This window comes from Zootoca vivipara, chromosome 6 (assembly GCF_963506605.1).
Source record: "Zootoca vivipara chromosome 6, rZooViv1.1, whole genome shotgun sequence".
Lineage (NCBI taxonomy): Eukaryota > Metazoa > Chordata > Lepidosauria > Squamata > Lacertidae > Zootoca > Zootoca vivipara.
In genome coordinates this window covers 42,512,866-42,537,824 of record NC_083281.1, presented here as the reverse complement: position 1 = coordinate 42,537,824, position 24,959 = coordinate 42,512,866, and the positions used below count along the sequence as shown (strand labels likewise).

The following is a 24,959-nucleotide window of genomic DNA, read 5'->3' as shown; positions in this document are numbered from 1 at the left end:
TATTAGTCACATTTTAAAGACATATAACCTCCCAAACATGGAAAGCTAGTTTTATCAGGAGAAAGTTTCCACTTCCTACATGCAGGAAATGTTTGACACTGGGGAGCTTTCAATATAGAAAACAAACCCACATAGGCTTGAGGGGACTGTACCACATAGTATTCCTACATATTTGGATCTCCACTTTGCCCTCTTAGAGGCATTCACTCTAAACACCTCTGCATGAAGGGTTAAGTGTGTGTGTGTGTGTGTGTGTGTGTGTGTGTGTGTGTGTGTGTGTGTGTGTGCATGCATGCACGCGCATAGAAGAACAAAACTGCTTATACAGGATATAACAGGATGTGGAAGAGTCAAATAAATAACTAAATATTTTCCGAAGAGCCTCCTTCACCTTTATGCTTCTGCTATCTTTTGCTGCCTTTTACACTCATTCCTGTTATACAATGTGGGGGTACCGAGTGGGGCTATTGCTACATGACATACATCTGTTTCACTTCATCCATCCAGTCACTTGCCACACTCCAGTTGCAAGCTGCATCAAGCTTTCCTCTGGACTCATTTCCATCAGGCTATGCCTCCTAAATGAAGTGTATTGTTGTCAAGTGTCCTTATCACTTCAATAGGCTCAGAGCATTCAACACCACAGTATCACTGAGTGCTCTGTCATGATGCAAAGCAAACTTGCAACTGCAGGGACCCAAGCAGCCTCTGGAGGGCAGCAAATTCAAACTTTCACCCTACTCTTGTTGGAAGTATGTGTGCCACACCCAGGCTTCTACACAACAGCACTAATCAGACTGAGTTAGAGGTACATCACTTATATTTTAGGGCAAGGAACAAGCTTCACCAAGGCAGGAGCGCAACAAGGAAAATTCAGAAGAACTTACTAGTCCTAAGAAAAGGGAGGACAGGATCCACTATGAATGGCAACAGGAATCTTTATTAAAGGCGTTCTTTAGGCGTATGTTTGGCAGACATACGATGTACACGCACACTTTTATGTACACTCTTACACAACTCACAGAGCATCACCAAGCGCTTGAACCAATAAATTAAAAAAGAGAGAGATCAAGGGTTTATTATCGTGTAAGAAATGCCATTTCCCCAGAGTCAGGTTAGGGCAGCAGTCTGGGGAATCAGAAACAAAAGCCAACAATGACATAATCACCCCCACTCCTGGGTGGCCCTCACCATAGTAGAGGCAGTAACAATCAGTGTGCTTCTTCTCAGGAGAGAGCGGCCTCATACTCGGGCCTCAATGCACTCCAATGTAGAGACTCTCTCCTCTGGCCTGTGCCCTTCTGCTTGGGCACACTGGCCAATATGGGCACTTGGGCTCTCAGCACCTCTGGCGTTTGGGGGATGCAGGCAGGCAGCAGTCTGGGGATAAGGGGAATCACATTCATCCGAGGTAATGTCAGGCACATCGTCCGACTGACTGTCTGAGCTCTCCAAGTCACTTCGGATGCTTTCAGGCTGTGCTAGAGTGATGTCCCAGGTTTTGCTAGCAATGCAGTCTTTTTGCTCACAGCTTTGGTGGTTGCACATCTGCTCCTGCTCTTCTTCTGCTTCCTCCTCCTCATTCTCTGCCATCTGAGTGTGAACATGGAGAGAATCCTCTGTGCTGCTCCCACTAACAAGCTGGTAATGGCTCGGCTTGGTCTCTATGTCCACCTGGATCTCCATATTATTACACTCTCTGTGGAAGGAGGAGCCCATGTGAGTTCTAAGCGACAACTTTTATTTCAGAACTATTTATTGCAATTCTGAAGTTCTGGCAAGCTAACATTTCTAATATAGTTTTTTAAAACTTACTACAAAACAAACAGTATAATACATGAACAAGGCCCCACAACATATTGCCATGTATCCCTGATGTGTGTGTGCTACCTGAGCCTGTGGCTAGAAAAAAACCAAAATGTTAGCATCAACAACATTAAGTCACTGCTCCAATGTGGGTCCATATGTGTGCACAAAAACACACACCTGGACACATAGACAGACAGATGTTTTTTTTAAAATACTGACAAAGTACAACCATAAGAATAAAACCTGCTGGATCAAGCCAAAGGCTCATCTAGTCCTGCTCTTAACCTCACTCTTGCAGCCTGCAACAAGGGTACAACCAATTCGGAAATAATGAGATGACTAACTCCTTCAAGTGATTTGAACTGTCATCCTGAGTTTCAGCAGCCTTCCCTGGTTCTAGGTCACACACAGAACTAAAGAATCCTGAAAACATTCCACATAACTTTATGCAAAAGATTTTGCTTCCTACTAGGTGCTGCAAGCATATAAGAGCAGGCAACAGTTGAAGTACACCGAGAGCACATAAAAATACGTTAACTGAAGCAAGGTGGCAAGAGAGGTACAGTGGACCCTCGGGTTATGTTATCTTTGGGTAATGTAACTTTCGGGCTGTGAATGCGGCAAACCTGGAAGTGTAAAATTCCGGGTTTCACCACGTGCACATGCGCGAAGCCCTCTGCGCACATGCGCAGGAGCACTCTATCACGCTGTGTGCGTGCGCAGAAGCAGCACCTCATGTTGCAGACTTTTCGGGGTACGTATGGACCCCCGGAACAAATTAAGTTCATATCTGGAGGGGCCACTGTATCTGAAAATTTACTCTTTAAGTTCAAATCAAATCAAATCAAAGCTTTATTACGGTCATATACCAGCTATTAAAACTAAAAATGCTTTACAAAGCTATGGGAGTTGTCACTCGGGGTGGATATAAGAGTCTATGAGTTTGAAGGGGCTATGTTTCCAGAGGGCGGGTCTGGCTGGCCTTTCCCCAGGTGCTGCTCTAAGTCTACTCCTATTACAGGCAACGCACTCAAATACGGCCCTAAGAGTCAGATGCAGTCGTCTAGACTCTAGGGCATATAACAGATCCCATCAGAACCTTCAGGGGTGTCAGGCAGGGGTGCCTTTTGGCCCCCTTATTATTTAATTTCTATCTAAATACTCTTTAAGTTAGTCGCAGAATAATGAAGTATCCAGTATGTGTATTCTTATGTCTTAGCTTCCGATTGCTAAGCTAAATGATCTGCAGAGAATAATAGTCAACAAAGTCCACACCAAGTCACATTCATCCAACTTTCTATCCAACTCTGCCATACAAGAAAATACTCTTCTCACTAAATGAAGTTTTCCATAGAAAACAAGTTATGGTGACCTCCTGCCAACATCTGTTAACAAGATCAGCTTTCTTCAGAGACCACTGACCCCATTACTAACACAAACTAACTGCATTAACATACCTGTCTTGGGGGTTGTAAGAACTAATGATGGAGCCTGCCATAGCTCGCGTGCTGGCATTGTCACTGATGGCTCCAAGGCTGACAGAGTCCTTCGGGAAAATCTCTTTCTGGACATCAGCCTGCACTTCCAGCCTGGGCAAGGGACAGGAATTTATTAGGTTCTTTATACTAATGTAGCTCCCCCACCTCACTTGATGTTTGACTATACCAAGGAGTTCACAAGAATTAAGCATAAAGTGACTCAGTTTTAAGCAACAACTTATTTTGTTGAATTTTGCTTTGCCTGTTTTTCTCTAGAACAGGATTAGGTCATGTCTGTGGCCATGACTAACAGTTCCTGTATAGCACGTTCCCATACATTCTACAGTCAAATTCTGGACTGTACATTTGGTGCTGGATAGAGATTTGATTACACAGCTGCCTATTTCAGACACTCGATCAGAGGAACAGACCTTATAACCTTATGATTCAGGAGGCAAGCTTTTTTGTCATTGTGCCAATGGGATCTTAAAACATGCAAGACAATGCATGACAAAAGCACAGAAAAGACTTAACCCAATTCATTTTTATTTCTAACTAATATAACCATGAAGTAAGAACAGGGGACATTCTTGCATGGGAACACCTGGCTTGGGGTTGTGCAATACAAGCAAACTAGGTTTACTTATGACTGAGTCTCAAACCCATGATATCACACACAGGTGCTGTAGCTGAAATGAACTTTTATTTACCTGCTGTACTTTCCTTTCCCACCCAAGAGGACTCCACCGCTCAGGGTCCCCCCCGAGAGCGCAGCGAAGCTGGCTGTCTCACTGTAGTTGCCCTGCATGACACTGAGCCCATCAGTAGGGCTCCCACTGGTGCTTAGCACACTGGTAAGGCCTTCAATGCTGCTTTCCCCAATGCTGGGATTCTTCAGAGCCCTCCAAGCATCCGCCACTAGAGACCATGAAAAATAGAAGGAACATAACGCAAAAGGTGACTTGACAGCAGCATTCCTACATTAGCAAGTTAAGTTCTATGTAAACTAGCATACCTGGAAGCAAAACAATGAAGCTGAATGAATTTAGTAGTTTTAAATATTCTCGTCCCTATCAGTTTGGAGCAGCAAGTGAAGAAATATGTACGAAGTAATTTGTTTGTAATGTCAGCAAGAAAGAGAAAGAAAATCAAACTGACCTTACAAGTTCACCCCATCAATTATCTAACCCTTCCACTTGCCCCTGGATATAGCTGTTTTTCCCCATCAAGATTAAAAACACAGTTACTTCTTTACCTGTAATTGGCCCATCATCTTCATCAAACTCGATTTTGACTCCTTTCCCATTGGCTGTGCTAACTCCACAACCACCACCACGGCACAAAGAAATTGGTACAACTCCATAGACATATGCCAACATAATAGGGACTCCAATACCTGGAAAAAAGAATAAAAGTTAGTAGGAAACCAGAAACCTGCAAATACAGGTACATGTCCTCTCTGCACATTCTTCAAGGACAGGATGAGTGGCATCTCACTCAGCTATCTTCTTACCACCACGAAAGTTCTTAGTCAGAGACTAAGAACACTATCAACTGGAGAGAAGAGTAGTTTGCATAGATTACACAGATAGCTACTAGAAGAACAGCAGTAACATGTAAGTAGCTTGCCTTTCTTTCTTCCAGTCTGTGTGCTGTTCCATGAATGGGTGATTGAAAACCTCAGGAGAATGACTCTTTCAACTGCACTACCAGCATAAACTTTCACATCAAGGATTAAGTGGGCATAGTGGGAACTTAGCAGTATAATAGAGACACCCAAAATATCCTGAGAATGTAGCCATTTCTCAATTGATATTTGTGAGTATAGGCTGCTTGGCCAACTAGCAAAGCATGAAAGTTGAAACAACCAAACAAGAGAGCTTTGAAACCAGTTTGCCTTTGCACTAAGTCACAACAAGCATTTTATTCTAGCAAAAATCATTGATTCTATGAAGATAGAAGACAATCATGAAACCGACACCCAGTGTGTGCAAAGCAAACTTCCTGTCATTGTGGGTGGGGAAGGCGGGGAGATGAAATAGATTTCGATTAAAGGTGAGGTCTAGTTGACAAATCACCTTGTCCTCATGAAAGGCAAAGCTTAGCAAGAGAACAGGGATAAATAAAATTCTTCTTAAAAGATTATTGTTAAAAGAGTGAGAAAATGCTGATCTATGGCAGGACTGAGGTGGAAGAACATGCGTCCAGAGGAAAAATATCAAACATAAACACAGGGTCTGAACTTTGAGAAGTAGTAAATATACAAAAGTCTATCCATTTTGCATAAGAAGACCTCCAAGTGGAAGATTTCTGTTCATTCAAAAATATCAAATATAGTTCCTTGGAGGTTCTTTGGTTGGGATGTATCGCCTAAACTGAGAGATCAAAGGACTGTAAAGTATGGTGAAGAGTTCTGATATTCTTCTCACCCTATGTCAGATTAGGAATGGAAGCATATGTACTTGTTGTTCTGGGCACAGTGAAAAGACTCTTAGCGCTGTAGAGATAGCACATGATACCAATAGCAGGTATTGCGAATCACAAGAGATCTATAGAGTTGCAGCTGATATTAATGTAAAAGCAAACATCCTCTAGATCTATGAATGGAAACCATATCAAGGGTATCAGCAAAAGAAACCATATAAATCTACTGGGCATGGATAAAGGAAGCAGAGCTGCTTCTTTTTGAAAGCATGCTCTGTTGCTTGGACACAGTTGCCTATTTAAGTAATGTTAGGGAAGGTATTAACCAAGGCTCATTTTCAAGGAGACACACAACTTTTTATATTGAGTTATTATTTCAAGCAGAGAAGGGAGTGACAATGTTCAACCTCATTCAGCATGGCTTATTGTAAAAGATGCTGTGGTACTACAAGAGCTGGAGGGCACAATGTTGACTGCCCCTACTATAGAATAACAGAGGCGGTGCTTGGCAGCATTAATATAAATGATAGAAAACTCCATTAACTATATTAGGACAGAGAGGAGAAAGAGTTTTGTTTTCCTGAGCTCTCTCAAAGGAAGCCTTTGGCTGTGCCACTTCTGCAATGCCAGAAGATTACTGGGCAGAAAGAAATTCACCACCACTCTGCAAAGCATTAACATTGACCACCACCACCCATCCCAAGTTCTGCAGATGCTCTGCAAAGGCACTGCATTGCATCCTGAGCTTAAATATATGTGTTCCATGTAATTAAGTTATAACCCATCTAAGCAGTGCTGGGGTTTAGAAAATCTTAACGCTGCTGTCACACTGAAGCAGTAGCCAAAGCATATCATCCTATGCTTTGTAACACAGAACTCATTTACTTACCTACACTGACAGCAGCAATGACAGGCGATGCAATCACAGATAAGGTTACACCACCAGTGATGGCCAGGTTCCTCTTGTGCTTAGAGGTTTTTTCCCCCTCATACCTGCTATGAATCTGACATAAGAAGAATCAAGGATAAAACAGGCAATGCAACACAAAGAAGAATGGCATTCTAGGAAGATGCTACCTATTGCAGCTCTTAATAGTTTATAGCAGAGATGGCTTCTCCAGAAAAAAGAAGAGAGGCTGAAGGGCTCTCTAGAGGTGGAAGTCTCACTCTGTCCATAACTGCTCAGGTTGGCAGAAATCGGAGCAGGGACCATCAACAAGAATCAATGCCACAAAATCAGCAGCAACTTCAATGAAACTTACTACGCATGCAAAGCCACAGGCAATATGCAGTTGGGCTGGCCACACATGTGTTCTAAGGAAAGATTACCCATCCCAGGTCCCACAATGCAAACTTCAATTATCACTGAAATCTCTCCACCTCCAACCTAAGAGTAGCCTCCTGGATCTGACTATAGGCCCTTCTAGTCCAGCATCTTGTTTCTCAGTAGCCAACCAGATGCCTATGGGAAGCCCACAAACAGCTATGAGTACAAAAGCCCTCCCCCACTGTCATTACCAATGATTGATATCCAAAGGTATAGTGTAATATATTGTATGGTCCCTCTTAACTATAAGGGGAACCACCAACCCTGCAAAAAAACCTTCAGCCTTGTAGTTGGATTTAATTCAGCGTATACAGTTATTATTCTTACCTTTCTCCCAACGTAAACCGGGATTCCAATGACCATGGCTGGAATGGCAATGCCAGCAATGAGGGAAATACCCACTGGGGCACCAATCAATGTTCCGAGCTGCCAGAGAATCTTCTTTTTACGACTCCATGGCTTCTTGCCCCAGAATGTGCAACCAGAAGGGCTGCAAGAGATTTCATATTTGGTCTTCAGAGGGACAAGATTCCAAAATGGGGGGAAGGCAGACACCTGCCCACAAAGGTACTACCAAACCTCTTCCCTCCTCTTCCTGTCCAAGTAGCTAAAGGTGTGTCTACAGCACAGATGGGGAACTGTTTTGACTCTGCAGCAGTGTTAGAAACTGAGATATGAAAGCTAGGAGCTAAATGGCACCTTAAATCTAGGTTATGGGCACAACACAGAATATCTAGGTGCGCTTTTTTAATAACAAGAATACAAAAATGAAAATGAATGAACTGCAGCTAAAGTCTTATTTTCATTTTTCACATGGTCTAGTCCTCATCTGAAGACTGCAAAAAACAAAGCCATTCTTCCCCTGCCCGCCCCCCTAATATTCTTAAGAGGGTCTCTTCTCTAGTCTTCAGAGAGTGGCTGGAAATGGGGAGGCAGAAAAAAGTCCTCCTTTCCTTCCACTGTGCAGTTTTAATCTGAAATCTTAGGCTCAGTAACTGCTCTCGCTAATGAAATTCCCTGTTGCAAAATGTGCCTAGAACAATGGGAGTTTCGAATGCTGCTCTGAGGCATTCCCTCATTGCCAACCCTCCCAAGGGCTACATGCCAAGCAGAGGGGGGAGGGAGGGCACACTTTTTCACAGACACATAATTCGCACACAAATGTATGTACACAGTACACAGCCCCCCACCCCTGCAGCTGATCCATGTACAGTCATGGGTAAAAAAAAGTGCACCTTCTTTGAATTATGTGGTTTTACATATCAGGACATGATAGCAATCATTTGTTCCTTAGCAGGTCTTAAAATTAGGTAAATACAACCTCAGATAAACAACAACACATGACATATTACACCATGTCATGATTTATTTAACAGAAATAAAGCCAAGATGGAGAAATCGAGTGTGAAAAACTAAGTGCACCGTTACTGCTTCCATAGGAACTAAAAGGCTAAATAGCAGACAGGGGCTGCTAATCAAATGGCCTTGCTTAATTGATCATCAGCAAGTGTGCCCACCTCTATAAAAGCCAAATATTTTAGCAGTTTGCTGGTCTGGAGCATTCAGGTGTGTTTTAACACAATGCCAAGCAGGAAAGATGACAGAATGCTCTTAGAGAAGCAAGTGCTGCTGCCCATGAAATTGGGAAGGGTTCTGAGGCCATCTCCAACCAATTTGAAGTCCATCATTCTACATTTTGAAGTATGAGAACACAAATCAATATTTTATCTGTTTTGGTACTCCTACAACACAGTATCTTTTGAGTTAGTGTAGGTTTTGGACCACAGCAACGTAGCTCTAGCAAGGAAGAGCAGTTAAGAGGGCATTTTACCCTCCAACTTACCTGAGGTAATGCAAATCAGAGATTTCCTTCATACAAAGCCAGCAGAATTCACAGCCACATACAGCACAAGTCATGTGATTACAGCTGCCATCATTCATCTTGATGATGTAGGCACTGCAACGTGGACATGGCTTGATGTCATCTGCTATGGAAGTGAAAAGGAGAACCCAGTAAAATTTTGTGCATTTAAAATAAGATTTCCCAAGGAATTGAAAATCATTGTGATCTTCCATTGTAAGAAAGAAGGTGAAAGAACCACCACAGTCTTACTCTTCCAGCCCATCCTCCTTTGAATGAAAAATGTGCTTAGGATCATAGGCTGACATTTATTTACTACATTTAAATCTCACCTTTCCTTCAAGGAGTTCAGGGGAGAATATGCTTCTCCCCCCCCCCACCTTATCCGTACCAGAATCCTGTCATATAGGTTAGGCGGGGGGGGGGGGACTGAAAATGAATGTCTGAAAGTCACTCAGTACTTAAGGTTATTGGCTGAGAAACTCATTCTTAGACTAAAAGGGTAAGAGTATCCTGGGACTGACAAGTAATTCATCCCTGATATTTTTAACAAGGCTGCATAGGATCATAGCTCATTATTACTGCAAGTCCTTTAAATTCAGGAGGTCCCAAATTCAGTCCCCGGATTCTCTAGTTAGATCAGGTGATGGGGAAAGACCTCTGCCTGAGACCTTGGAGAGCCACTGCCAGTCAGATTAAACAATACTGGGCTAGATGGAGAAACAATTTGACCCAGCAGAAAGGAGCTTTCTATGTTCTCAACTCCACCAAAACAGACTGTTGTTGCCAGCATGCAATTTGAAGAATGACATTTGATTTGAACTGCATAGTTATGTTATGTCTGAGGTAAAAGTTTTATAACTCACTTGAAGCAACTGGGTACTTTAAAACAGAGGTGTGGAAACTTATACCTCAGTGCTAAAAGCATTCGCCAAGGCCTCTCTATCCAACCTTGATATTCTTCTCAGCCACATCCCTTATTCTCCTCAAATAGTTTTACCCGTCCAGAATGTGCCCTTGAACTGTGATGATGCTTCCTGCTTGCCTAGATAGAGCAGTGTATGTGTGCAAATATTTGCCTTTTACATTGCTGAAATGTAGCTACCATACAAAGGTAAGAGTCACATCTAATCAAGTCAATCTCTTTCCCAGATCTTCACACACAACTGCAATAGCAACTGGTAAGTAGCTCACTGGTACATACCTGGTCCAGATTCTTGTCCATAACTGAGGCCTGAGGTGTGCTTTGTCCGTACCCGCAGAGTTTGTGCTCTTTGTTGGCGGGCCATGTCGCAAGTTTGGTTTGGGTGCCATATCTGCTTGCAGTGATAGCAAAATTCAGTCTGGCAGCCTTCTCTCTCACACGTCAGTTTGGGGCAGCTTGCACATCCATAGGCAATAACAGCATAACTAAGCAAAAAAGTAAATGGCAGGACAGTGTTTTGTTTGGGGCTTGTATTGACAAAACTGGACTATGTGAAGTAAAGCCACACAGACAACTGTCTCTGTAGAAATATATTCAGCCACAATTAACCTAGCTTTCTCAGATTTACTACCTATATCTCAGCAAAAATTAAGGTACTTTATTTGATGTAGTTAACATCTACAAGCTAACATAATTAACCCTTGTTGAGAACAATACATTTACTGACTTGCTTGTGTAACATTCTAAGAGCTCTAATCATGGGAAGTCTGTCATAATAAAGTTAGTTTCCTCCCCATTTCCCTTAATGGGCTTGGAGTTAACACTTTGGAAACAGAAGCCAATTGGCAAACAATTTCTACCGGTACCCGAGCACAAAAAAGAAGTCAGAAGAGAGGTAAAAAACAATTCCTTGTCACAGAAGCTACCCACCGTACACACACACACAAAAAGACACAAGGAGGTTGTCTAACACTGTAGTCTGCAGATTTTGTAAGGGTCACAAATATCACCCTTGTTACTCTTCTGGCTTTTAATTCCCAAATAATTCAGGTTGCATAACTATTTCTCAGATCTTGCAGCATGACAAATCTGGAATTGTCCACATGATTCACAACCTGTGGGAGCTGGAGAAACCATTTTACCCTAGTGTAGCACAATTAGTAAAGGTGACCATCACATACCTACATGCTAATACGCAGATTCAAAAGACAGAAAAGGAGGTCCATGTATATCTGTAGGACTGTTCTATATTTCTAGTATACAAGAATGCCCAGTACCAGCAGAGAGGCAGATTTAAATATATTAACTGTGCACCACCTATCAAATTATCAAATGTACTACCCTCAATTCATGCAAGTCCTGAACAAAAAGTTATGTTTCATCAGGAGATACAGAAATATGCATGACTACAGAGCATGCTTCCCTTCATTCTGCACTGTCAAAATCCAGGTAATTTCAACTTCCCCAACTCAATCAAATTCTGCAGAACATGCAACCTTGAAAATGCAACCAGAATAAAATATGTCTAGGGTTTTTTGCAATGTACTTAACTTGTTAACAAATTATTCTAAATGTAATACTCTTTTTTTTTTAAGTGGATGATTCCAGAAAGCCATAGTTTAGGCAGCCCTGTTTAGGGAAGTTTTTAACGTGTGACATTTTAATGTATTTTAATCTTTGTTGGAAGCTGCCCAGAGTGGCTGGGGAAACCCAGCCGGATGGGCGGGGTACAAATAATAAATTTATTATTATTATTACTATTACTATTATTCCATGGAGGACAGGGCTGCTTCTGGGGGGGGGGCTGCACTATACAATTTGTAAGCAGCTGCTGGGGAACCTAATTTCCATTTTGTCAGTTTGATAATCTCCTAGCAGGTGGGAAAAGAGGCTTTGACTATCCCAGCTCTTCTAACCTGAGTCCCCACTGGGGAATTAAGCCCCCTCTAGCCATTCCACCCCATCATTATCAGGAAGACAACTGCTGTCCTACAAGAATCATCTTTCACAAGGAGAGCAACATCAAGTTCAAAGACATAGTGTTAATGACAAACCTTTCAGTCTTGAAGGTACAGAAGCCAAGAATTCTCAAGTCTCCTTTAATCCGTTCATGTTTTGCCTCTTAACTACCCACATTTCCACAGCCAAAACTACATTGAGAACAGAATCCACAAGTGGGACCTGCAACAAAACACTGAAGTGCTTTTATTGAAGGTTCCAGGCAGCAAGCCAGGCCCTTTTCCAAGACACTGCATTCCAATTCACATGCTTACACTCACCCCGTTTCTGGGTATGTCCTCTCATCCTGTCAGTTTTCAACACCTACTGAACAGTTTAAGTCTTCATATAACCATTTGGTTTTAGTGGGTCTTTTTAGAGGCAGGAGAAGAGTCATTGTGGTTCATAAGCTATCACTGCATTCACCAGAGAACTTCTCCCCTTTGGGGCAGGCTTTGATTGCCTGCACCTGTTGTTGGGCCAGGTAGATTGGGGTTGCTATCAGATGTCCTACCCACACTGCTTCTAAACAGCTTCCCTGAAGGTGTCCATGACTGTGGTGTTAGAGAACCCCAGGACTGTTCTGGAGAATTCAAAGTTCTTGTCTAAGCTGCCTCTACTGGACCAGCCTCCACTGCAACCATGCAGCTGTCTCAGCATGTTTTTGCATGGCCTGACATACAAGATGGGATATAACTTTGATTTCAGTCTTTGCCACAGGGTGTGAGAGAGATTGTCTGGAGATGTGAAGGTATTGTTATAACCCTGCTGTTAGATCATTTCTTGATGAGATTTGGTGTCATGACAAAAATCCGTCCCTGCAAGCGTAAAGGGTCTATCAAAATGGTCTGCTGTTGAAGACTTATGGAATCCAACTGATTCTTGAATGCTCTGGGGATGTTTCCTGTCTTGATGTGGAACGGTGAGATGAAGCAGGCTATCAACAAAATTGCCCTCAAGCGCTCTGTCTGACACTGTGGAGCCTGAGTAGACAATGCTACCATTCAGTGGATTTATAACTGGCTGACTTACCGAACCCAAAGGGTGCTCATCAATGGCTCCTCTTCATCCTGGAGAGAAGTGACTAGTGGGGTGCCACAGGGTTCTGTCTTGGGCCCACTCTTATTCAACGTTTTTATCAATGACTTGGATGATGGGCTTGAGGGCATCCTGATCAAGTTTGCAGATGACACCAAACTGGGAGGGGTGGCTAATACCCCAGAGGATAGGATCACACTTCAAAATGACCTTAACAGATTAGACAACTGGACCAAAGAAAACAAGATGAATTTTAACAAGGAGAAATGTAAAGTACTACACTTGGGCAAAAAAAATGAAAGGCACAAATACAGGATGGGTGACAGCTGGCTTGAGAGCAGTATATGTGAAAAGGATCGAGGAGTCTTGGTAGACCACAAACTTGACATGAGTCAACAGTGTGATGCAGCAGCTAAAAAAGCCAATGCAATTCTGGGCTGCATCAATAGGAGTATAGCATCTAGATCAAGGGAAGTAATAGTACCAACTGTATTCTGCTCTGGTCAGCGCTCACCTGGAGTACTGTGTCCAGTTCTGGGCACCACAGTTCAAGAAGGATACTGACAAGCTGGAACATGTCTAGAGGAGGGCAACCAAAATGGTCAAAGGCCTGGAAACAATGCCTTATGAGGAACGGCTTAGGGAGCTGGGTATGTTTAGCCTGGAGAAGAGAAGGTTAAGGGGTGATATGATAGCCATGTTCAAATATATGAAAGGATGTCATATGGAGGAGGGAGAAAGATTGTTTTCTGCTGCTCCAGAGAAGTGGACACAGAGCAATTTTACCTAAACATTAGGAATAACTTCCTAACAGTAAGAGCTGTTCGACAGTGGAATTTGCTGCCAAGGATTGTGGTGGAGTCTCCTTCTTTGGAGGTCTTTAAGCAGAGGCTTGACAGCCATATGTCAAGCCATATTTGATGGTGTTTCCTGCTTGGCAGGGGGTTGGACTGGATGGCCCTTGTGGTCTCTTCCAACTCTATGATTCTATGAGTAACACTGTGGTTCTCTGCAGAATTTCAGACAATGACACAGAACAGATGATAGGTAAAGCACATTTAGCCTAAGATGTGATGTGAGAGAGAGTGAACATAATTGTATCTATTGTGTGGTGGTGAAGGCACTAAAGGCTTAACTGGCTGCCACCACTGTATCCTCAAGTAGCTGTCCAGCAGATCTTTTCAAAGTGGCATGTGCTTTACTTATACCTGCTCCAGCAAAAATTAGGCTTGAACCCTCTGAGGCCTGCTGTAATAATTTGCTAGGCACCAAGTGAAGGTAAAAGCATTCCTCTCCACAGTGATCTGAACACCAAAGTTAGAATGGATATTGGTGAGGTTTCCAACTCAACATCTGGTTTAATCCTGTAGGATCAGTTCCAGCTAAAGAGGCCTGATGACATGTAAAAAAGATATTTGTAACAGTTTTACCATATCCTTGCCCATCAAGGCTAATTCAAGCTAGCAGGAATGGGCTGACAAGGAAAGTCCAGGGATTGGTGAATGTGTCATTATGCAAGGGGGTAGTGCCAGACAACCGTAAAGATGTGGTTGCATGACCACTCCTCAATAAGCCCTACCTGCAAACCAAGGTTATGATTAACTACCTCCTGAACACAGGTTCTCCCTTTTTAGCCAAACCAAGAATAGTGGAAGTCCTAACACAGGCTTATTGGAGGATACTGATTATCTTGAGCCATTCCAGACTGGCTTCAGGTCATAGTATCCTCCTGATCAGCTTTGTAAGATACAAGTTCAGGGCACGATATTGCAGTGGTTCTGGTCCTATCTATGGGATTGGTTCCACAGCTTTCTTGCAGTTATGCTATGGGGTGCTACAGGACACTATTCTATTGCCAATGCTATTTAATATCTACACATAGCCATAGGAGTGGTCATTTGAAGTTTGGAGGCAAGGTCTACTTCTCTACTACATTTAAGTCATGAGTGTCATGCATGACCTTCAGAAATTGAATTTGACTCTATCCTGGCACTTGCTGCTATCCTCTTGTTTCTGCCAAAGTTTTTAAAGTGTAAAGCAGATTTTTATATAAGCAAGGCACTGGTTACAAGGTATAGAAGGTACAAGAAAGGTTTAGATGCACGACTAGGCACAAGTGAACACATTGAACTAACAAGCAGCATGCTCCATCAGCCTGTTGAGGAGGGGGTACTTTTAGTGTGTGTGGTAGGGAGCTGGAGTCCTTGGAGTGAGCAAGCAAATTAGCATTCCTCTGAGTGGGTTGGAGCTGCGGTTTGTTCATGCAGGTGCTAGTACCTCCATGCCCTTCAAGACGAAAGTGCAGCATCCAACCTACTCTGTTGCATTCCCAGATGGCAGCGGTTCATCACTGACAGGAGGTAACATTAGAGGTGGTTCCACAATAGCAGAGGTCTGACAAGAGGCAGCTGTTATCACAGAGCAACAACATATCTCTGTCAACCCACTCGATCCCTCCCGAATCCAGCTGTGCACTCACTGCGCCCCCCTCCTTTAGTTGAGATTCCTGCATTACAGAGGGTTGGACTAGATGACCCTCAGGATCCCTCACAACTCTATAATTCTATGATTCAATTCCTTGGGTTCCAATCTTTCTTGGGATCCCAATTTCATCTTCCACAACCCACTGGGACCTTCCTCTAGGTTGCCAAACTTCAACTCCCCAAGTTATTCTTATTTTTCATCTGGATTGGACCAACCGCTCCACAAGACCTCCACAGGACTCATGGCAGAATCCTTAATGAAGTGCATTGTGGGTGGGTGTTTTTGAGTCTTGAAATAGGGAAATCTGCCAGTTCTAGATGGGGTTGGACTCCTTCTGGAAGGACAAGAGCACAGTTTGGGGGTACTCTTTAATCCATCTTTGTCACTGGAGGCCCAAGTGACCTCAGTGGCAGGAAATGCCTATCAGGTCTGGCAGGTATCATTTCTATACAGAGATATCCTAGCTACTGTGATCCACATGCTGGTAACCTTACAATTGGGTTACCGTTAACACATTCTATGTGGACTGACCTTGAGGTTGGTCTCTAGAAGCTGCACCTAGGTTGCTGGAGCTTCCTACTGCACACATATAACATCAATAAAGAGGTATCTGCAATGGCAGTTCATTAGCATAGCTGTCAAGTTTTCCCTTTTTCTCGCGAGGAGGCCTACTCAGCATAAGGGAATTTCCCTTAAAAAAGGGGAGAACTTGACAGCTATGTTCATTAGCTGCTGAACAAAGTTTAAAGTGTTGTTTTTGACCTCTGAAGCCCTAAACAGCTTGGGAACCGATTATATTCAAGACTCCCTTTTCTGTGATATTTGGGTGGGGCACTTCTGACTGCACTGCTTAGTTGGCTGGAGGGACAACTATCGTGGCACCCATGGAGATCAGGAGAGCAGTGATGATAGGATAATTTCACAGATAGTTAAAGACCATTCTGTTTATCATGACAGCCAAGTTTCCAACAGCCAATTTTAAGATATTTTTTGGGTTCTAGCTGTTGAAAAGATATGACTATTTATTTTATTTATTTATTTTGCATATTTTGAACTGCTTTGAGGTGCACAAATTTATAAATAAAAAACTGTGTGTTTACAAATATAGAAGGGACGCGGGTGGTGCAGTGGGTTAAACCACAAAGCCTAGGGCTTGCCGATCAGAAGGTCGGTGGTTCAAATCCCTGCGACGGGGTGAGCTCCCGTTGCTCGGTCCTAGCTCCTGCCAACCTAGCAGTTCGAAAGCACATCAAAGTGCAGGTACAGTGGTACCTCTACTTACGAATTTAACGCGTTCCGAATGCACATTCGTAAGTCGAATTTTTTTTAAGTAGAATCCCATAGGACTGCATTGGGAGAAAAAATTTGTAAGTTGAAGCAACCCTATCTAAAAATTCGTAAGTAGAAAAAATCCTATCTAAACTGCATCCAAGATGGCGGACGGAGCTCCATTCGTAAGTAGAGTTATTCGTAAGTAGAGGTACCACTGTAGATAAATAGGTACCGCTACAGCGGGAAGGTAAACGGCGTTTCCGTGTGCTGCTCTGGTTCTCCAGAAGCGGCTTTGTCATGCTGGCCACATGACCTGGAAGCTGTACGCTGGCTCCCTCGGCCAATAACGCGAGATAAGCGCCGCAAACCCAGAGTAGGTCACAACTGGACCTAATCCTCAGGGGTCCCTTTACCTATACAAATGTAATATAATACAATATAAGTCAATAAAAATAGATATAATCCTGCTTCTACCTTGACCTCAAGTACCAATCTGCCTACCACCTTTCACTTCCACAGGCTGAATGAGAGCTAAATACATGCCCCACCCTATTCATGCTCTGCTCTACTCATTTAATTCTGCCAACACAATGAATTTATTTTAATACCCTGAAATTTCCCCCTCAACCTCAGGGAAAAATACAAAGCAATGAATGTCAGACAGCAGCACAAGCTGACTACAATGAAAAAGGTAGTTCCAGATTTGTATGCAAATCTAACTGTGCACCAGAAGACCAACATTACCATGGAAACACACCCTTGTGTTATGTCTGCAGTTTACCTCCCTAGGCAGAATAGCTAAGCTTGCATTTATGAAGATGCTTAAAGCATGGGTGGGATGCAGAAGCCATGAGGATTTTGCATGCTATTTTTCTCAGAACATGCTGTTACTGCAGTCTCACAGAGAAACTGAACTATGAAACCTATGTGACAAAGATTTTCTACAAAACATGTGAGAAGCAGGGAGAAAGAAATCATATGCATCGTTCTGAACCCACACAGACTACTGACAGCTCTTAGGTACTACTTCAGGCAGCACATATGCTATCTTGGCACCATGTACAATTGACTTTTGTATAAATGTGACAGCTATTAATCAGAGCACATTCCCTATCCCACTGTCTCTTCCAAACGTTTTTTACACGTAAAATCCCCCACCTGAAAGCTGAAAAATTGATATCTACTGTTCAAGCAAGTGATATGCAAAACTGCAGCTGGATTTTGTGCAACCAATTTTTTTGATACTGTATTCTAAAGGTATTACTAGCACTAGCAGCTGCACTGCCTGTTTGTGCTGCTTACCAACCCACCTAACACCCCCCCACACATTAACCCCCTAGAGAAGGGGTCAGCAAACTTTTTCAGCAGCGGGCTGGTCCACTGTCCCTCAGACCTTGTGGGGGACTGGACTATATTTGGGCGGCGGGGGGCGGGGAATGAACGAATTCCTATGCCCCACAAATAACCCAGAGATGCATTTTAAATAAAAGGACACATTCTACACATGTAAAAACACGCTGATTCCCGGACCGTCCGCAGGCCGGATTTAGAAGGCAATTGGGCCAGATCCGGCCCCCGGGCCTTAGTTTGCCCTACCCATGGGTAGATCTGTGCTGTTTCTTCATCTCCCCCTGCCTCCGGAAACTTCAACAATTGCAAAGGGGGAAGGGAAAGCAAAGGTTGGGCATGGGTAGGCAAACTAAGGCCCAGGGGCCGGATCCGGCCCGATCGCCTTCTAAATCCAGCCTGCAGATGGTGTGGGTATCAGCATGTTTTTACATGAGTAGAATGTGTGCTTTTATATAAAATGCATCTTTGGGTTATTTGTGAGGCATAGGAATCCATTCTCCCCCCCCTGCCCAAATATAGTCCGGCCCCCCACAAGGTCTGAGGGACAGTGGACCGGCCCCTTGCTGAAAACGTTTGCTGACCCCTGCCCTAGAGCTTCCCCCTTCCCACCCCATGCAATTGCAAAGCTTGCTTTTCACCTCTCAAACCCCATTTCTGATGCCACTTCTCTCTATTCTACAGCCTCACTTTGCACTCATTTCATCTTCATCCCCTTGTCTGTGCCTCATCCTCTTTTTGTACAACACCCTTACATACAAACCAACCCCATGGTAATCTCGGGTACCTTCCTCTTCCTACACATTGCAACTAAGCACCTTTTCCACCTTCCGCTCAATTATGAAGCTATTCCCTCTTATTCTGCAGACGCTTTCATGACTCTGCTTTGGTCTTCAACCCCATTCCCATGCCTCTTACTACCTCTTTTTTGCAACCCCTTTTACACTCCTATTTTTTCCATCACCCCCTTTTTTATTCCAGCCTCATCTTCACTTTTCTCAACTCTCCCCCTTGCACACAGATCACCATTTGCATGCTTACTCAACTCCCCTATTTTGCAGCCCCCTTTGTGGACACACACCATGATGATATACATTAATGTAGCTTTAAAAATGAATAGAATCTTAAAACCAAGACTGTCAATTGGGCTGTTCAGTTTTAAAGGATGTTGTACATATATGGATGTTTGATTGTTAATTAACTAACTCTTCTAAATTACAGCACTGAATCTGGAACCTCATGTTGAAGACAACACATGGTATCAGGAGTGACATACACTCTGTGAAGCTACTGTGGGATATTTGAGGGCTCAACATCTTTTATTTCTCTGAAGAATAGAAGAGAGAGAAGTTTGAGTTCAGCAACAAGGAAGAAATACTGAAAGAGGAAAAGACGTTGTTTTAAACTGGCAAAAGTTTGAATAAAGCTGTGGTAGAGTAACCCTCAGGGTGGGGAATTGTGATTGTAAACAAGAGGTTTGAGTAAATCAATAATGGAAGACCACTGAGGATCTTTGCTTGTTTTAAACCAAATTGGTTTTAATAAAGAGAACAAGCAGAGATGCATGCAACACAGAAGCTAACAGCACAAAGCCTTTTGAAACTCCCTTCTCACTTGTACTCAAACCCTGTTTTAAACTGCCACTTTGCCCCACTCAGGGTCACCCCTGCTACTTTACTCAAACCTCTGTCATTGTTTAAAACCACTTTCCCCCCTCACAATGCCTCTCTTTTTTTTGCTATCATGCCACAGCAACCTTCTGTGCAACCTGCCTGTAACTTTGCCCCTAACCCCGCCCTCATTTCATGCAAATTCAGGATTGTGATGAGGAACTACAAATGGGGGTTACCTGATTATATTCTTACATTGTTATTACAGTGGTACCTCTACTTACGAATTTAATGCGTTCCGAATGCACATTTGTAAGTCAAAAAAATTTGTAAGTCGAATCCCATAGGAATGCATTGGGACAAAAAATTCGTAAGTAGAAGCAACCCTATCTAAAAATTCATAAGTAGAAAAAATCCTATCTAAACCGCATCCAAGATGGCGGACGGAGCTCCATTCGTAAGTAGAAACATAGAGGTACCACTGTATATACAAAGAAATGTAAAACATAACACTTTAATATGGAAAAGGTCTGGTTCATTATCTCTTGCCTGTTTCCAGACTTTTGGCAGGGATGAGATTTCATTTTTAAATGAACCTCTGCAAATTTAAGAACAGTATATTTTTTTAACAAAACAAAATCTAGATTCCAACAGTGAACATCATGAAACCCACCAGTGTCTCAAGTTTGTTACAAAGGGTACAGTGCTGAAGCTTCTTTCAGAATGTTTCTGGGTAGTCTTCAGGGTCTCTATGTACAAACTATTAGCATAGAATACAAGGCAACCAGATAGGATATATTTCATTTCAGTGTTAAATAGCACACTAACCTTCAGAACCCTGCCACAGAAGTAGCATTATCTCAAATAAAGCAAGTTGGCAGCATCTATCCAAGAACAGGGCGTTCCACTAGCTTGTTTTATGTTTCCTATCAAATCTGATAATTTTTGCATCAGCTGAATAGAGGAAACAGTTAAGTGATAACCAGATTCTTGCTAATTTAGCAAAGCAGAAAAACTGCCCAACAGTATTTAGTGGAGCTAGCGTGTGGGTGGTATACTTGCCCACCTTCTTTTGATCTCTAATTCCTCTAATTATGCAGTACAGCGTAATTTGGGACTGTCCAGCAACAACATATGCATGCCAGAAATCAACAGAATCAGAAGCAATTACAACAATTCCAAGAATATTATGCAGTGCCCAGTACATTACAACTTCCCTTACCCCATGAAAAATTTAAGCTGAATGTTCTAAAGGACAACTTAAAGAATCATTGCTTGTACTTTCCATGCTGTGTTAGAGAAACTTTGGGAGGCTGGTTTAAAAGAAAACAGAAGTGAAAGTAAAACAAGACTTACTCAAATCTCATTCTGACTAACTGCCAAAGGCTAGGCCATTTCCCAGTTACCCAACTGGATGTTGAATCACGATTCAACATTTCACCACCTGCATCCCCATACATAAAATGTTTTCTTACCAGAATGTGCAAGTTTCTGTTCTTACTGAAAGTCATTGTTTACAGTTTCCTCCACTGATGTGAAAGTATAGCTTAAATCTGCTGAACTTCTCAGCATACAGAGGGTTGGGAAAGACCCACAGTTCCCTGGCATTTTAGAAACAGGAACTTTTCAGTAAAAAAAAAAATCCACCACAACCTGAAATACATGCAACACTTGGTGTCAACCTCCATTTTTAAGATGTGATCAGAAATTTTCAAATCAAACTCCCCTTGCCTCCCTTCCAAGTATCACCCACTCCTCCTCATCTGTAACATCAACCCCACATCAATAAATATTCATTAGTACTTAAACCAGATTATCAGGAAAATAAATTTTACTGACAAAACGATTCTGAGCAAAGTCTACCTGCAACTAATGAGACAGGAATGACACAAAGTACAATTCACACCTCACTGCAGGACCTAGTTAATTAACTACCATAAGCAGGGGCAGCCAGTCCTTGCCAAGGATTCAAGCCACAGAATGATTTGGGAGTATCTAGATCACCATAAGCTGGGACTTTCCATAGCTGTCTGACACATTATCTTCCCTCTTGATGGGCCACCCCTCCTCTCTTACTGAGGCCAACAAGTCATAATCTATATAGGTAACAATAGACCACAGCTTAAGATCTTTTGATGAAGCGCAATTTATTAATAACCACCACCACTCATGGTTTTTTAGGTTTGTTTACGCTGCTTGTACTGGGGAGGAAAAAATGGGATCAATCAAGCAGCAGGTACTGCTCATTCATGCTAAACCACAATAACCCAGAGACCCCAGCTTATCTTTATATGCCAACACAAAGTGTTTGAGATAGCATTTCCATTTCATATAAGTATTCCTCTTGAGCAGGGGTCAGCAAACTTTTTCAGCAGGGGGCCAGTCCACTGTCCCTCAGATCTGGGGGGGGGCTATATTTTGACAAAATATATGAATGAATTCCTATGCCCCAAAAATAACCCAGAGATGCATTTTAAATAAAAGGATACATTCTACTCATGTAAAAACATGCTGATTTCCGGACCGTCCGCAGGCCTTAGTTTGGGGACCCCTGCTCTTGAAGATTACTTATGTGTTGCCCTCCCTTTACAGAGGGAAACAGTCCTTAATAAACACCTCAAACTTTAAAGGATATACTGATCTTGTAAAGTCTGTGTATTCCACGTCTTTTCAGTCTGCAACAAGATAACTGATCTTATACATACCGTACATCCTATTTCCCTTCCTACACTGGGACCGTGTTTACTATTCCCCAAGCCCTGTAAAGAAAGTGTCCACTCAAAGAGATGCAGCTTCCTGTGTCCTCTAAAGGTTTAGACTGCAATCCTACGAGGAATGTATATGCTGATTTGCTTCTAGCACATCTTTGGCACTTCCAAAGTACAGTATCTGATCATGAAAGTTTCATTTTCATTTTCACTTTCACTCACACCTATTCCTTTGCAAAATTTTAACCATTAGGCAGCAAAAGTAGCTGCCTTAATGAGAATGGAGAAACTCCTTTATTAAGGGCTGCGAATGATTGGAAGAAGCTAAGCACATTCAAATTGACACTTCATTGCTGGACATAGTCCTGCTGGTGCACTGCATGCACTTGATCAGTAATGCTTTAGTCTTAAAAAATTCTGCTGTTTACCACCATTTCCCCTAAGGATATTGAAAGAGACAGTGTGAGCAGTTTGGGAACAGGGCACTTACTTGTCTCCCTTTGGACAGAAAAAGTCAGATGAGGCAACATTGTTGAAGTACCCGGTAACATTCCCTGTACTACACTTAATTTCTATAGGAACATGGAGCAGTCTGGGCTCCTTTCAGAGGAAGGGCAGGATAGAAACTTAATAAAATAAGTGAACAGTAGTTACAAATACAATACTTATTACTGCATACAATGTTCTTAGTGTTCAAGTGTTTTTCAAACTCTCCTACAAGTCGGAAAAAATATAAAATAATGATGTTCTTTATTGCAGATAAGGGGCTAAAGCTAAATGGCTTGATATGACTGTTCATGGCAGGTGAGATATGAACTATAGACACAATTATACACTATTCCTCAAATGAAGCAGAAGTGTGTGAACTAAACAAGAATATAAAATCTGCAAAAACCACCTCTCCTACGAAGCCTCTGGGCTTAATTCCCAAAGCCCTTATCCCCAACAGAAAAAAGCCAGAGGATGCTCTTCACACCCCTTTTTCTTATATTTCCATCCCTTTGCCATTTTCTCTCTAAACTATCAAATTTTAAACTGTAAACTGTTGATGGCAGAGTGACATACCATTTTTGCTCATTTTATTCTAATGCACCATGTATTCAGTTGGTACAGAACAGTGGCTTGGCTACAAAGACAATATTTAGTCAATGCAAAGGCACCTCCCCTGCACCTTTAAATTGCAGATAGGGCTCAGTAACATGACCTTTAAAAAGAGTTCTCTCCCTAGTAATGCATGCCAGTCTGTGAACCTTGAAACCTGGTACACACCCTGCCAATCATGGCTGGCCCCAATCGAAGTACTGTACTGGCTTGCTTTTGCTCTGAATTGGTGCAGGACTAAGCAGCTTGGAATCACGCTGTTCTGAGGTTTAATGTCCCCCACTGGCAAGAGCCCGCTAGGTGGTGCTGTCTGGACCTCACCCCTATCTGTAATCTGAGGGGCAAGATCCAAAACGGCCAACCCTTCCAGGGTTGTTGTAAAGATCACAGCAGGCTAATACAGATAAAGCAATTTACTCCCCATAACGGCCACCAAAGTAGCAGCTGCTGCTATTATTCTTATTCCTATTCTTATTATTAAACGTGTCCTTCCTCCTGCCCCCGCCTTTGCTCTCTCTCACCCGCAGTCCGGGGCCGGGCACCACCTGCAGTCCGGGTCGGCGGCCAGGCAGCGGCGGAGCATGAACTCCTCATACTTGGCGACAAGGTGGGGCGAGTCGCGCAGGAGGAGGCGGATGTCGGCCGGGTTGAGGCGCTCGCTGCACTCGGGGCAGCTGATGTTGACGCGCGACTCGGTGATCTCGATGCGCAGGTACTGGCGGAGGCACGAGCGGCACGAGCGGTGCGGGCACGAGAGGAGGCGCGGCGCGTTGCCCGCCGGCTGCCGCACCAGGCACAGCGGGCACTCCAGCTCCGACGGGGAGGATTCCTCGCCGCCCTCCTCGCACTCCGCACCACAAGACGACGACGAAGACGAGGTGGCGGCAGCGGCGGCGGCATCGCCCTCCCCGGTAACCGCCGCCGAAGGAGCAGGAGGAGGCTGTGGCGGCGGCGAGGAGGGCGGCGGCGGCGGCGGAGTGGCCTGGGTTGATGCTGCGGTGGGGCTGGCGATCGCCGCCCCCGCCGCCTCCACCACCGGGGCGGGCTTGGCTTGAGGCGGCTCTGGCTTGGCCTTGGCCTTCCGCCGCCGGCGGACCCCGGCCCCGGAGGCTGAGGACGAGGCGGCCGAGGCGGCGGCCGAGAAGACGCTTTGGAAGCTGAGGAGGCGGCGGCGGCCCCGGCTAGTGCCGCTGTTACTGCCGCTGTTGCCATCACCTCCTCCTCCGCCGGTGCCTCTGCCGCCTCCTGCTTGTCCTGAGCCGCTCTTGGGGCATTTGGCCGGCGGGGCAGCCGCGTGGATCGAGGTAGAGCGCGGCGACTCCGAGTCCTTCTCTGAGCCCATCGCGAAGGAGAGGCAGGCGGACGGCTGGAGAAAGCGGCGGCAGCGTCGCCCGCTCGGCTCTGCGCCTCCTCTGAGGTGAAACGAGAGAGAAAGGAGAGTGAGGCGGGGGGAGGAGAGAGCGCATGCGCGGCCGATGGCCCGACCAACCGACCCACTGACTGACTGCTGAGGTAACCCAACCGCCGCCAACGGCCTTTCAGCTCCGGCTGCGCAGGCGCAGAGGCGTCAACTCCGT

General features: G+C 43.8%; 1 protein-coding gene across 2 annotated transcripts; it reads right to left on the bottom strand.

The window, feature by feature from the left end:
- Positions 1 to 920: 920 nt before the first annotated feature.
- On the bottom strand, positions 921 to 24,959 carry RNF19B (ring finger protein 19B). Of its 2 annotated transcripts, none has more exons than XM_060275869.1 (9): positions 23,904 to 24,959; positions 10,104 to 10,309; positions 8,882 to 9,023; positions 7,366 to 7,528; positions 6,601 to 6,715; positions 4,543 to 4,683; positions 3,998 to 4,205; positions 3,267 to 3,398; positions 921 to 1,699 (listed from the first exon to the last, which is right to left on the bottom strand). In XM_060275869.1, the coding sequence occupies exons 1-9, from the start codon at positions 24,722 to 24,724 to the stop codon at positions 1,243 to 1,245; spliced, it is 2,385 nt and encodes a 794-aa protein (XP_060131852.1). In that variant the 5' UTR covers positions 24,725 to 24,959; the 3' UTR covers positions 921 to 1,242. The 2 variants fall into 2 exon arrangements, with proteins under 2 accessions (XP_060131852.1, XP_060131851.1); XM_060275868.1 differs by having other exon boundaries at positions 8,882 to 9,026; positions 23,904 to 24,958.

Coding starts and splice junctions, on each gene's coding strand:
- RNF19B (XM_060275868.1), bottom strand. CDS start 24,724: ATGGGCTCAGAGAAGGACTCGGAGTCGCCGCGCTCTACCTCGATCCAC. Junction 9,027..10,103: donor TGGACAAGAATCTGGACCAG/GTATGTACCAGT, acceptor TCACTTCCATAG/CAGATGACATCAAGCCATGT. Junction 6,716..7,365: donor CGGTTTACGTTGGGAGAAAG/GTAAGAATAATA, acceptor TTCTTATGTCAG/ATTCATAGCAGGTATGAGGG.